The sequence below is a fragment of the Oncorhynchus nerka genome, linkage group LG27 (genome assembly GCF_034236695.1).
Source record: "Oncorhynchus nerka isolate Pitt River linkage group LG27, Oner_Uvic_2.0, whole genome shotgun sequence".
Taxonomy (NCBI): domain Eukaryota; kingdom Metazoa; phylum Chordata; class Actinopteri; order Salmoniformes; family Salmonidae; genus Oncorhynchus; species Oncorhynchus nerka.
The window spans coordinates 59,895,150-59,908,583 of NC_088422.1; the positions used below are offsets into that span (position 1 = coordinate 59,895,150).

The following is a 13,434-nucleotide window of genomic DNA, read 5'->3' on the forward strand; positions in this document are numbered from 1 at the left end:
AAAACAATTGAACTTTTGACATTAATTTGACAAAAGCTGGACCCGTTCTCGCCGTGACCAGGCTGGCCCTCCCCATTCCCGCTGCGATTCAGCACCACAGCAGTGGAAAGAGGACACTCTAGGTGGCCACAAAATTATCAATTTATTAAACTGATGTTGTACAATCCAATTTTATTTTACTTATTTGTCTAGGCAAGTCAGTTAAGAACAAATTCTTATTTTAGGATGACGGCCTACCCCGGCCAAACCCTCCCCTAATCTAGACGACGCTGGGCCAATTGTGTGATACCTCTAGCACTGAGATGCAGGGCATTAAACAACTGCCCCACTCGATATGTAAACAAACTATATTTGTTAAGATTGGTTCATTGAGAAAAATCTTATTTTACAATGCTCTTGTAAAATGAGTCCCGTGCCATGCATTTCTGAAAGCACTTGTTTCCAAAGTTTAAATTATATCTCTCTTTTTACAGTTCTACTGAATGATGTTAATAAATGTTTTATTGTAATTTGAGCTATCATGGGATCGTGACTCATGTCATGTGTGATATACATGGTTTAGTGATAACAACTCTGTTTCCTGCTATAGGCAGTTGGCTGCCTAGTGATTGCAACATTGTAATTCTTCAATGTGAGTACTTGGCGACAACGTTTCTTTTCCAAGTGCTACTGAATAAACTCAACTGAAATGCACCAATTGCGCATGATACATATAATTTCTCGAGTCTATCAATCTATTCCAAATCTTTGTACTATTCATGACACAGAGGCGGCGTATGTTGTTCTTGCCTTGGGCGGCAGCTGAACTGCTAGGACTGTGCCTGACGTACACAATCATTTGCCTCTAATTTACCTGCGTTTGCGGCAGACCTTGGCCTGCTCAAAATGAGCCGTTGCTGTTGGGAAATCAAAGCTGTCCTTCTTGCAGCAGCTTGTGATGCATATCAGCCTCGTTACTTTGTCCTCAAGAAGGCGTGATCTTGAAGCCGTCTTTACTCTGTTTTGAAGAAGAAATCCCCTCTCGGCGGGCACACTGAACATGGGGATAATCAATACAATCTTTGCCAATTTTGCCCAGTCTGGCTACACTTAGCTGAAGTCCCTTATGAGAACCTCACGTCTTTTGCGGAAGTAAAAATAGAAACACACACACCCGACACTGATTTCCAAGCAGCTTGTGGATTTATTAGCCTATGAAGTATATTTGCCTTTGAAGTTGGAGAACATCAACTAGTATTTCCATCAATGGAAAAAAACATTATTTTGCAATGTATTATTTTTTTTCTTCCAGACAATTTGTCCGGCAACAATTTTATTTATCAACTTTTCATTTATTTTATCGGCCAAAAGCCAACATTTACCGGCTAATGGAAATCCTGCCGGGACTATACCAGTATTAGTGTTGTTTTCCTTGCCGAGATACTAAGCGGATTAAACTTCTTTAGGAAAAAGGCCCTAATGTTGATATTCAGTTTTCCAAGCTATTAGCACACAATATTTTACAAACAGCAGGTTTTTAAAGGACCAAAGAGTTTGGTGTCGTTTGTGTTTTCATTTTTGCCACCCCAAAAATATTGAGATACTGCTATCGTCACAGACCTAGTTCAGATGCTAAGATTGCGTGATGTATTTTCACCCTTGCAGAGTAATTGGTGGTTACAAGCAGATTGCATTAAGTGTGGAACCATGCCGATAAAGTGGAACATTTTCAAAGGCCCCGCTCTCTATTCTCTTGCTAAATCAATTGGTTTTTGGAACAGTGCGTTCACATCAAGACTCTTGCACTCATGGAAAGCCATATTCTTACAAAAAGTGTAAAACCAATGTGTCCTCAGATGTCTTGTAGAGTGGTTGGGGCATGGAGGAAGTGGGATAGTAAATGTCCAAGGAGCGATTACATTGCCCATCCGCTGATTTAGTTATTTTCCCCTATTAATGACATTTGGGATGGAAAAGGTGGCACCTCTCTTCACTGTTACAGTGAAAGTGATCTCCACCCGGCACAGCCAGAAGAGGACTGGCCACCCCACATAGCCTGGTTCCTCTCTAGGTTTCTTCCTAGGTTTTGGCCTTTCTAGGGAGTTTTTCCTAGCCACCGTGCTTCTACACTTGCATTGCTTGCTGTTTGGAGTTTTAGGCTGGGTTTCTGTACAGCACTTTGAGATATCAGCAGATGTACGAAGGGCTATATAAATAAATTTGATTTGATTTGAAGTGATAAAAAATATTTTATTTCCCTGCCATTTCTATCACAAAGTTGGTACCAGACATGCTTTTCATGCAGTGTTATAACTTTGTTGTTTTCAGTTGAAATCTGTCTGGTACTTTTTGACCTTGCTTGCCTAGACTTATTTGTTCTGTGACACACATTGTCTGCTGTCTTTCGCAAATCCAACCCATATGCCTGCTGGGGGAGTAGAGATCACAAGTCGGCATCCTCCAAAAAACTCAACTGAATGGCCAGGAAGCTCCCATCTTCTCCTCCCAGACCTGTCCTAGATTAGGAAACATAAGGGTGGGGGCACAAATATTGCTCTCCTCTCATCCCGACTTAGTCAGAGCTTTGCACCATTACTGGCAGAATATCCCGCCTGAGAGTGGCTGAAGGGGAAAGCTAATTTGTAGTGTGACACAAACTGCCAGATCATGTTTGGAGAGAGGGCGAGGGAGCAAGAGGAAGCTGGCAGAGGGGGGGCATCCTCTGTCCTCAACGAAAATGTGATTTTACCAATCTGGGAGTTGAGTAATGAGTGGTTGAAATTGTATGGCCATGCCGGACGAGTGATGTCGATTTGATCGATGACATGATATGGCACAACGGAGTGCCTTTTAAAAAACCTAGGTCAGCTATAATATTCACGAAGCCGAGAACAGTTTAAGAAAGAATGTCCATAGTTCCATCACCTGACAAAGCCATCCGTCCTATGGATGTTTGCCATAGGACTGTTCTCTTAAAATGCTAATCACAGTATGTTGGCAGCGATGGCAGGAAACTGGGCCAATTTTATTGCTGAGAGGCTTTGACGTTTAATTTCGCAGTAAATAAATGTATTAGTTTAGCATTTGAAAGTGAAAGCGTATTGATAATATAAAATATCCCTTTTAATTTTGACAATCATCCACTTATCCCACATTCTGTGTATGAGACAAATAAATAAATCTTACGCAACACACAACATTTTGATTATTGTTGCTTTAGATTGTTTGTCAGAAAGGCCAGCCATTCATTTTAATTAGGCTACTTAATAGTAAGGAAAAATGTAATAATGGTTTCTTGCTACAGTAATATGGTTACTCCACTTTAGCTGTTGATATTGTTGTTGTTAATACATTTTCATGCTTGGACAGTGTAAGTCATGGGAATTGTACTGCTTTTTGGTAGTATTTTTTAAGTGTTTTTTAAATGTAGTCTACATGTTTTAATTTATACGGAGCCACAAGCGATAACTGAAATCTGGAACCGTGTAGACAAATGTTATCTGGAGGCTAGTGAACTTTCTCAACATTTGAATCGACAACTGTGCTCAACTCTCTCAATTACTCATACATTGCACATTGTGTACCCTGTACAAGTTAAGTGTATTTGTTTGTGAAAGCACAAATGGACTTACACAAGTCGCTGCTTCACGCCTACTCTGTCCATTTAGCTTTGCTTGACGGATTGAGCTCATAAAGCTGAGAGGAAAACACCGGGTCTGCCCCCAAGGCCCCGGCCCTACATTGCTACTACTTCACTGCTTTACTTAATTAACATGGCCCACCTTAAATCTTCCCTACAAGCAGCTGTGATCACCCCTTGTATGGGCCATACACTATGCAGTGTCCACCCCTCAGCCATCACCATGGTCCTCACTGGACTCAAGTAGACCCACTGGTATTGGTTCCATGACAGACATCCTTGGGCTAGGTTATTGTAAGGAGAACTGCTCCCTCATCCAAGATGTACGCAGGGAATGACCAGCTAGAGGAACTGGAGCATTGTCTGCTTGCAGCTAACTGACGATATCCCTCTTCTGCCTGCTGTATGTGACCCATTTGTTCACTTTGACACAGCTTTGCCATAAGGGTACTCTTTCTTTATATAAGAAACACGAACACTTTTATACTCATAATTGGGACCCTTCGCTTTTTAGAAAAGCCTTTTAGTTGTTTAATGGATAATACAATATCAATACAATGACATTGCCAATGCACTTGTTGATAGTTTCCCCTCTAAAAACGGAATGCAATTTATTTAGCCTATTTCCATCAATACATCAAGTTGTCAGTATAGTCATTACCAGTATTATTTCCCTTCTTACAGTGTCTCAACACTTGGAGGAGAGTTAGGTGTTAATATAGCCACTGCTCTCAGCCTGCTTTGAGAAATGACTTAATCATGTTTTGGATTGTATATTCCTCTCGGGAGACAGGAAGGGATTATGCCGGGTGTTTGAATGTAACATTAAGATCAATGCCAAAATAAGTATTCAAAAGAGACGCACAAAAAAAACATTTGGTAAATATTTTGAACAGACTGAAATTAGCATTTGTTTGTTTTTTTGCAATGCTGTCTGGTAGTTTATTGGAAGTGGGAACTATTCTTTTTTTTTCTTTGCCGGTGCAGCTGTCTGAGACATGCTAGATATGTAAATGTTATCAATTTACTATGTCAATGCAATGTGGACTAGCTTAGGGGGGGGGGGGGATATGACTGAATGATAATGTGAACTTTTCTTCTCCTTGCGTACTCCCTCCAAGCTTCTGAGACATTCACCTGTTTACAATGTGGGTTCTTCGTATAGCTGATGTGCACCAGACATGTACACAGTAGGACATGTGTGAAACTGAATGGTCATATCACATCAGTGCCTCTCCTCCTGCCACTGCAGCCTCTGTCAACGTGCTGGTGCAGAACTGCAAGATCTACAATGACGCCAGCTGTGACATCTCTGCAGACGGGCAGCTTCTGGCTGTGTTCATACCCAGCAGCCAGCGGGGCTTCCCAGATGAGGGCATCCTGGCTATCTACTCTCTGGCGCCTCACAACCTGGGAGAGATGCTCTACTCCAAGAGATTCGGTGAGTCATTGTCTCTCTAAAGCACGTGTCAAACTCATTCTACGGAGGGCCGAGTGTCGCTCCTCCCGTGTACTTGATTGAAATTGAAATGGAAAAAACAAAACCAGCAGACATTAGGCCCTTCATGGAATGAGTTTGACACCCCTGCTCTGAAGTAACATGGTCCATGAGCCAGGCCCCTGAATTTGGGTCGTCAGGCTCACGTGGGCTGTCTCATAGTGATGTTTTGAAGGTCTGTGTCCCTGGAGTTGGAAAATGGGTGTAAGCAGTAACTTTCTGTGTGTTGTTACTCTTTAACCCCTCCATCCCATTCATTTTTCCCATACGGATTTTACCCCATGACAGTCAGTATACAACACATGATTAGTAACTTATACTCTTTAATCATTGGAAAGCTTAGATTCACCGCTGTCTATCAGAAACATTTTCAGTATACAACACATGATTAGTATAAATGGCTTTAAAAGGAAACTACTCATTTAATCATTGAAAGCAAAGCTTAGATTCATGATCTCGCCATCACGGTTGACAACTCCATTGTGTCCTATCAGAAACATTTTCAGAATGTTCGGGTCAACAGAACTTTGACCTTTTTAGGGTACATGTCAGAATTACCTGTATAAATGGCTTTAAAAAGGAAACTTTGTTTGACAGGTGGTTTTAAAATGTCATGCAATTACATTACATAATATAACCAACTTTGAAAGCACCAGCTACAACTATTGTCCATATGCCACTGACATCAGAATGTTGGAAGTTTAGCCATAAAATTATATGTAATGGGTAGGAATTGGCATTTGAAATTGTCACTATTTGCATAATATACATGTTATAACGATGTTATTTCTAAAAAAATTTTTTTTTAAATACAATTAAAAAAAATGTTCAATGGGGACTTGCTCGCGTGACTCAGGAGAAGTGGTGCGCTCTGCTTATTGTTTCAGCACAGAATGGCGGGAGAGGAGCAGGGGCTGGTGTGTCTGACACAGAGAGGAAGAAAGTAGCCAAACCGACTCGCACAAATTAGACAAACTTGTTGCTGTGATAGACAACCTATCATCTCATCTGGATGTGTCTGTCTTGACTTCATCAAATCTATTTAAAGAAGCTAGCTAGCTACACTAGCCAGCTAGCTAGCAAGCTAGCAATGATAATTGATGCTATTTTGCTGTGATCCTCGTCCTTGTCTACAACAACTCTATTTTAAACAGCCTACCTGTTGGCTGATCATTGTAGCCTACTCCTCCTCATTTAGCCAACTTCATTCTGTAATAGTAATTCCATTTTGCGTTGATTAGAAATCTCCCACTTCACTTTCTGCACATGGAGCCGATGACTGCTGCTTTGATTGACAACAGTACGTTACACTCTTAGTGTGTAGCCTAGGCTACCAGATTTTTTTTTTGATGGGGCGGACATAAAAAACTAACTTTTGTTTTATAAAAATGTTTAATGTCAAGGTCTGTCCTTGTATGTTGCAATGTCACATTTATAATTGCATTTTAGACAAAGCCTTTCATTAAAATAGGCATATGTTTTTTCTCTCAAATGAATACTCTCGCAAGTAATCAAATACTAACGGCCGTTTGTATTTTCGAGTATTCAAATAACCGTGCTAATCCCTAGTAATAGGGATTATGTTTTTGGATTGTAACTTTGTTGATCGAGGCACCAAATTGCACACACAGCAAGAAAAAACAGGGTTTTAAAAAGTTTTGTAGATACTGGGCCATCACAGAATTCCTGCATTAACTCCATAGAAGCCTTTTTACAATATGGCCGCCAAACAACTCAATGGGATCTTCTTGGATAATTTCACATGACCATACCTATATGAAATATAATTGTAGTAAGCCCAAAAATATCTTCACATGTTCATAGTGATGTAGAATACACAACCTTGTGAGCCATCTATATGAACATGTTCAATTACTCACCTAATTCTGGCAAGAATTTGCCCAAAAACCTGTCTGAATTGCTGATTTGGGAAGATATTATGGTCAATAATGGCAATATTTAATCTTCAAACATGTCAAATGGATATGAACAGTACATGTGAATAGTTATGGATGTGAGCTGATTACAATTATATACTATTAACTGTTTACATAAAACAGAGGACCAGAAACTTGACTTGTACATTTAAAATTCCATAGGAATGCCAATACATTTTCACCTGATGATGAGAGCAGCAAACCATTACACGTAGTTACTCTAAATGAAGATGTATTCTTACTATGGGGCCATAGCAGATTGGTCTGTTACTAGAATAGTAAAAGTAATATAATTGGCCTCAACAGGCCCAACATTGGATTTTACATCATTGTAATGGAATGTATGGGGTAGGTTTATAGTTCTCATAATAAAAGCAGTTACTAGGATAACATTGTATATCATTTTAATCAGCTCTCATCCTATGACTATTCACATTTTATAGTTTTATTTAATTTAACTAGGCAAGTCAGTTAAGAACAAATTCTTATTTACAATGACGGCCCTGACAACGCTGGGCCAATTGTGCGCCCCCCAATCACGGCCGGTTGTGATACAGCCTGGAATCGAACCAGGGTCTGTAGTGCCGCCTCTAGCACTGAGATGCAGTGCCTTAGACTACTGCGCCACTCGGGAGCCGAGTCAAATGTACATATCCATTTTACGTGTTTGAAGATGAAATATAAAATCTGTGTATTGTGTAAGTATTATATTAATTAAGGCATATTAAGCATGAAGATTGATAAAGGCAAATTAAAGCTTTAATCTAGGCAACACTTTTTTGGTGGTAAGTAGATATGGGAATGTGGGAGGCCTACTTATTTAACCTAGCCATAAATACAAAACAAATTATTTTGAGCAGGTCTGTGCCCAAAGTAGCTGTGAACACTGTAATTTACAGTTCAGCTACTCTCACGAGCAGTACAAACACTTACCAGTCATTTAAGACTAGGCAATAGCTTAATCAAGTACACAAATATAGCTTTTAGATTAACAGGTGCAGGCTGCATTCAACAGAGGGAGACTCCATTTTGGATATACTCCAGATTCCTAACTGGATAACAGCAGCGGTTTCCAAATGGTTGCCTTTGATGAGAGAGTTTGTTTTACTGTATGTTTCTCAAGTGGGAACAAACATTCAGCTGTCGTCAAAAACCATTCATTAAGAAATACTTAACTGGTTTGTTAGGAAATTCTACTGACTTGCATTAACCTGCTTGTACAGTATCAATCTAAGGCATCAGAGAGGGCAGGAAAGTTTAATTTAATGGTTCCTGTTGTCTGTTATTTATAGCTGCTGAGTCAAGAGACATTCAGAATGCAATCCCAATTATCTATAAAGCAAATTACAGTATGGAGTGTTTCAGTCAGACTTTTAAATGCTGTTTTAGGCCCTCATGTAAAACCATGACAAAGGGTGTTCAATAGTTGCTTTAAGTTTATATGCTAAACACATCCATGCTCAACATAAGTAGCCTAACCATCTGTTCTTTGTCTAGGTCCTAATGCCATCTCTGTCAGCCTGTCCCCGATGGGCCACTACGTGATGGTGGGCTTGGCCTCCCGCAGGATCCTGCTCCATCACACTACAGACCACATGGTAGCGCAAGTGTTACGCCTGCAGCAGCCCCATGGTGGAGAGACTTCCATGAGGGTGAGTTTGACCAACGTTAATCCTTTGGAATTTCATGGAAAAACAACAGTATTATGCCATTTATTTGAGCTTTCATCAATGCGTCTTGATTCAGCTTTATTTGAATTGAACTTGAAAATGCCAGCAAGAACCTAGACCCAAATCACCTGTGAGCATCCGCAGGGTGACAGTAACAAAATGAAACCGCCCACATCTGGAGGTAAAGGCGAATGTAAATGATAAGCTACTTCTGGCGGGCAAAGAGTACGACTCTTTATAAATAGCTACTTTAACTCCGTCATTTTTGGGGACGAACAATAGATTTTTACCCCATTATCTAACCAACTGAGGAGGAACGTGAGACACAGACATTACAATTCAATACAGCACAGTAGCTCAATAATACCCTTGCAGCTCCAGCCCGCTCACAATGGCCAGCCAGATTAGCAACCCCAAACAAACAAACCAGCGATGGCAGAGCCTGCATTGACTCTACTTTAACTGGATTCTGAAGGTACTAAATATCTTTATTGATCTGCTTTAGAATGTTTTTGCTCCAACAAGATTGGAATAGAAAATTGGCTGACAATCAATGAGAGTATTTTTCACATGCCTCCAGGTGACTCTAGCCTTTTATATTCCAGCTGTACAAAGTGATCTTATGTAATGGAGAAACTTCTTTGGCTAGACCCCAAGTAGAATCATGGTTATGCACATTTCATTTAGTCTTTAATCTACCCCATGAAATCTCAAGGCCCTTTGGCAGACCACAGTACAGTGTTTTCCCTTTCCTCTTTCAGAGGAACTTGTCTACTGATGGTCTTGATGATCTAAGATCAACAGCACTGTGAAACATTTCATTCTCCCTTTTAATTTGTGTTTTTTATAGTCATGATTACTGTTTAGAGAATGTACCACACCGTTTACACAGTCTCACAATGGTCCACACTTAAATAGTAATGAAGAGTCTTTGAAAGTGTTCTGTGTTTGGTGGCTCAGTATGTGACTCTGTTTTGGCTGGACATGTATCAGAATGTAGCAGGGGATGTGGTAGGTGGTGTGTGAAGGATGAGGGGTAAAGTGTTTATGATGCAGGGCTTGGAGCCAGGGTTCCATCTGTGACATCCCAGTGACCCAGAACACAGCCCAGTGTCCCATGGCCACCCCAGATCCAGCCCTCAGAGGGCCTGATGAAAGCAGGAAGCAGGACCCACTGCCTGGGCAGCCTCTAATGACTTGGCTGAGTAAACAACATCAGGGTGCCACTTTGATGTTGTCTTTCTGTCTCTCCCACTGCCTCTTGCTGTTAGTGAGACTGTCGTTTTAACTTTTTTTTTGGGGGGGGGGGGGCAGCACCAGTGGCTTTTCTAACTCCAAACCTCTCACATTGCCAGTGGTGAAATTGTTGTGACATAAGATTTCTAACTGAACAGTTACATAGTCTGAGGAGAGCCGTAATTAGCCAAAATCTAATAGAACAAATTGGGAATGTTTTTGTTTTTAAAGCTGCCACATGGTGCATAAAAGCCCATGTCTGATGTCCGAGAAAAAAGTCTGGGCTGAATAGCATACCAGTGGAAGTATACCAAACCTTTTTTGATATACTCAGAGGACCGTTATTAGCATGCTTTAACCACTACGATATGAATGGTAGATTATCAGACACACAAGGTCAGATTTCATTATTACTGAAATAGGATCCAGGTTGTAAATATTAAAGATCCAGTCCATTTGAAATATTGGAGGCCCCTTACACTTCAGTGTTCTAGCAAAATGCTTAACGCGTAGAATTATTGCCGGAAATGATTCATCCTAATCAGTACTGGAAACAATATAACACTATGAAAAATCTGGGAAGCCAGGCCTGTTAATCATAGCTTACTTTGAAAAGACCTTTGATAATGTACAACTGGAGTTTATATATAAATGCTTGGAATATTTCAATTTTGGAGAATCTCTAATGAAATGAGTTAAAGTTATGTATAGTAACCCTATGTGTAAAAAGTAAATAATGTCTACTTCTCAGAAAGTTTTAAACTGCCAAGAGGAGTGAAATAAGGTTGTCCACTATCGGCATATCTATTTATTATTGCAATCAAAATGTTAGCTTTTTAAATCAGATCCAACAATAATATTGAGGGGTTAGAAATTCAGGCCTTAAAAACATAAGTGTCGCTGATTAATGTTTTTTTTTTTTTTTCACAATTTGGATCCCTCCATAGCCTCATAGAGGATCTAGATACTTTTTTCTAACTTCTCTTGATTAAAACCAAATTATGATGTGTACTTTATTACGTAATGGACCACAAAAAATACAACTTTTACATTACTGTGTAGTTTACCAATACAATTGTCTGATGGGGATGTGGACATACTCCCGTAAGAAAGAAATTCCCACTCCAATGAATTTGAATAGAAAGTAGATAAGATCTTGCTACCATAGAAAGGAAAATACCTGTCTATTTGTGGGACAATCACCCTGATTTAACTCTTTAGTGATATCACAGTTTACCTATTTGCTTATGGTCTTACCTACACCTAGCGACCGTTGTTTTTTTTTATATGAGCAAAAAAAAAAAATCTGTTGCCCCTGCATTAAAGACCCAAATTGGTTGATGAAAATAGTGATAAATATACCAGTTTAATTTAAGGACCAAACAATTGACACCTGTGCCATATAGATTGCAAAATAGTTGGGAAGAGATTTTCGATGTACTGATTCCATGGCACATGGTTTATGAACTGATACGCAAAACAACGCTGAATTCAAAACAACGCTGAATTTTTCAATTTAACTAAATTCTTGCAACCAATAGAATGTTATGTACAGTGCCTTTGGAATGTATCCAGACCCCTTGCCTTTTTCCGCCAGACTGCTTAGAGTGGCCAGACGGCTTCCGTCTGGCCACTCTACCATAAAAGCCTGGTTGATGGAGTGCTGCGGAGAATGTTGTCCTTCTGGAAGGTTCTCTCATCTCCACAGAGGAACTCTAGAGCTCTGTCAGTGACCATTGGGTTCTTGGTCACCTCCCTGACCAAAGCCCTTCTCCCCCGATTGCTCAGTTTGGCCGGGCGGCCAGCTCTAGGAAGAGTCTTGGTGGGTCCAAACTTCTTCCATTTAAAAATGAGGCCACTGTGTTCTTGGGAACTTCAATGCTGAAGAAATGTTTTTGTACCATTCCCCAGATCTGTGCCTCAACACAATCTTGTCGCGGAGCTCTGTGGATAATTCCTTCGACCTCATGTCTTGGTTTTGAGCTGACATAACCTGTCAACTGTGGGGACCTTAGATAGCTGGGTGTACCTTTCCAAATCATGTCCAATCAATGACTTTACCACTCCAAGTTGTAGAAACATTTCAAGGATGGTCAATGGAAACCAGATGCACCTGAGCTCAATTTCGAGTCTCATAGCAAAGGGTATGAATACTTATGTTAATAAGAAATTTAAAAAATAGCATAATTGCTTTGTCAATATGGGGGTATTGTGTGTAGATTGATAATATTTAATCCATTTTAAAATAAGGCTGTAACTTAACAAAATGAGGAAAAAGTAAAGCGGCGTATTTAACAGGGCTGGGATTTAACCTTCCCAGCCCTGCAGATTATGCTGCGAAGAGGCAGAATCATTAGATCATTTATTTTGGTACTGTCCATATGTAGCTTGTTTTTGGTCACAGATCCAGGAATGGCTGAAGAATTGCAACATTTACCTAGAACTAACGCTGCAGATGGCAATACTGGGTGATTTGAAAAATAATATAATACTTTTAGCAGAAATATTTATCTTTAATTTACAGTCTGTGGAAAATATGAGAATAGAAAGGTTCAGAACTTTTTTGAAGCATCACTGTACAGTTGAAAAATCCAGTATGGATGGTGTTAAGAGATAGATGGGAGGGGTTGAATGGAGCTGAAGGGTGGGACTAATAACAACAAGATAGCAAATGTAAAATATTCTTTGTCTGTAACATGTATAACTTTTGTGAAACGGCACAGTTAAAAATATATGGCAAATATACAGTTGAAGTCGGAAGTTTACATATACCTTAGCCAAATACATTTAAACTCAGTTTTTCACAATTCCTGACATTTAATCCTAGTAAAAGTTCACTGTCTTAGGTCAGTTAGGATCACCAGTTTATTTTAAGAATGTGAAATGTCAGAATAATAGTAGAGAGAATGATTTATTTCAGATTTGATTTGTTTCATCACATTCCCAGTTGGTCAGAAGTTTACATACACTCAATTAGTATTTGGTAGCATTGCTTTTAAATTGTTTAACTTAGGACAAACGTTTCGGGTATCCTTCCACAAGCTTCCCAAATTAAGATGGGTGAATTTTGGCCCATTCCTCCTGACAGAGCTGATGTAACTGAGTCAGGTTTGTAGGCCTCTTTGCTAGCACACGCTTCTTCAGTTCTGCCCACAAATGTTCTATAGGATTGAGGTCAGGGCTTTGTGATGGCCACTCCCAATACCTTGACTTTGTTGTCCTTAAGCCATTTTGCCACATCTATTTTGTGAAGTGCACCAGTCCCTCCTGCAGCAAAGCACCCCCACAATATGATGCTGCCACTCCTGTGCTTCACGATTGGGATAGTGTTCTTCGGCTGAAGGTTTTCACTCAGGCCTCTCATCTTTTTAAGTGGGAGAACTTGCACAATTGGTGGCTGACTAAATACTTTTTGGCCCCACTGTAGCAATCAGGGAATGTGTTAGATGTGTTCTCAATTTGTAAGTTGAACAT

The 13,434-nt window shown here is 39.9% G+C and overlaps 1 protein-coding gene across 2 annotated transcripts in view; it reads left to right on the forward strand.

Annotated features, from left to right (window-relative positions):
- Window positions 1–13,434, forward strand: part of LOC115112072 (activating molecule in BECN1-regulated autophagy protein 1A-like) — a 145,192-nt gene that overhangs the window by 57,417 nt on the left and 74,341 nt on the right. For both annotated transcript variants that reach the window (XM_065011844.1, XM_029638818.2), the window contains exons 13-14: window positions 4,872–5,060; window positions 8,552–8,706. In XM_065011844.1, coding sequence (XP_064867916.1) covers window positions 4,872–5,060; window positions 8,552–8,706 — 344 coding nt within the window. The remainder of the gene's footprint in view (window positions 1–4,871; window positions 5,061–8,551; window positions 8,707–13,434) is intronic.